Raw genomic sequence first — 1,371 nt, forward strand, 5'->3', positions numbered from 1 at the left:
CCGCCGCTGCCCTCAGGGTCGTCAAGAAGCGCGTCCCACATTTTCGCACGCCCCTCCGTGACTTCCGCTAGCGGCCGCCGTCGCCCCTCCTCCCGTTGCCTCAATTGCACCGCCACAACATCCCCCATCAACTCCTCCGCCCGTGCCTGCTTCACCGCGACGCACATCAGCTGCTCCCACTGCAGCCTGCTTTTCTTGAACATGTTGTACTGGTCGTTCAGGAAGGCGGCGAGGCGGGCCTCGCGCCGGCTGATCCCGCAAAACGACGGGGAGTAGAGGTACATCGTGATGCGGGTGCCATCCCACGTCACGTGCGGGTACTTGTCGCTGCCGTAGCAGAAGGCCCAGAAACGGCCCATGAAAAGATACGCATCACGGTACGTGGGGAACACAAACTCCCGCTTGATGGCCTCCTCGCCGATAAAAACAGTCAGCGGCGACAATCCCTCCTCCTTAGACGCGGCAGCATTCGTCTTCGCCGTTACAATCTCTCTAACTGACGGCATTACTGTTCACCACTTGAAACGAGAGCTCCCGTGTAGCCAGTAGCAGCCGTTTAAAGAAAAATTTACACACGGACACAACAACAACAAGAAAAAAAAGGTGAAACCTAAAAGGAAGACGGGGGGCGGGTGGAACTCGGGAGGTGGTGATAGAAGCGGAGGCCCGCCAGCGTTATCCACAAGCAGCACACCATGTCTTTGGGCCTTAGCAGTCAGCCTCGTCTCCCTTCTCCCTCACAAACACGCATATGTAATATACGTCTTGACTACACACACACACACACAGAGAGAGAGAGAGAGGCACACACACATACAGGTGGTACACAGGTGAATAAACTTCAAATGCCACGAAGGCATCCGTCGAGAATAATGCACCATCACTCTCAGAGTGAATTCTGCCCGCCGCTGCCCTCAGGGTCGTCAAGAAGCGCGTCCCACATTTTCGCACGCCCCTCCGTGACTTCCGCTAGCGGCCGCCGTCGCCCCTCCTCCCGTTGCCTCAATTGCACCGCCACAACATCCCCCATCAACTCCTCCGCCCGTGCCTGCTTCACCGCGACGCACATCAGCTGCTCCCACTGCAGCCTGCTTTTCTTGAACATGTTGTACTGGTCGTTCAGGAAGGCGGCGAGGCGGGCCTCGCGCCGGCTGATCCCGCAAAACGACGGGGAGTAGAGGTACATCGTGATGCGGGTGCCATCCCACGTCACGTGCGGGTACTTGTCGCTGCCGTAGCAGAAGGCCCAGAAACGGCCCATGAAAAGATACGCATCACGGTACGTGGGGAACACAAACTCCCGCTTGATGGCCTCCTCGCCGATAAAAACAGTCAGCGGCGACAATCCCTCCTCCTTAGACGCGGCAGCAT

General features: G+C 58.1%; 2 protein-coding genes across 2 annotated transcripts in view, besides 1 other annotated feature; both read right to left on the reverse strand.

Annotated features, from left to right (window-relative positions):
• The window catches only part of TraAM80_03038 (uncharacterized protein), a gene marked incomplete at both ends in the record, with an annotated part of 591 nt that extends 85 nt beyond the window's left edge, over positions 1-506 (reverse strand). Inside the window, one exon of the mRNA XM_029380020.1 lies at positions 1-506. This exon is cut by the window's left edge and continues 85 nt beyond it. Within this exon, the coding sequence (XP_029240252.1) occupies positions 1-506 (506 nt within the window).
• A 265-nt stretch (positions 507-771) lies between these two features.
• Positions 772-818: a microsatellite.
• Positions 819-886: 68 nt separating this feature from the next.
• On the reverse strand, positions 887-1,369 carry TraAM80_03039 (uncharacterized protein; the record flags this gene model as incomplete). Its single annotated transcript, XM_029380021.1, has 1 exon — positions 887-1,369. A coding segment is annotated over one exon (483 nt), but the record flags the coding sequence as incomplete, so codon positions are not given.
• Between the last annotated feature and the right edge of the window lie 2 nt (positions 1,370-1,371).

Source organism: Trypanosoma rangeli (assembly GCF_003719475.1).
Source record: "Trypanosoma rangeli strain AM80 chromosome Unknown Tra_15.4_contig_00075, whole genome shotgun sequence".
In the NCBI taxonomy this organism is placed as follows: Eukaryota; Euglenozoa; class Kinetoplastea; order Trypanosomatida; family Trypanosomatidae; genus Trypanosoma; species Trypanosoma rangeli.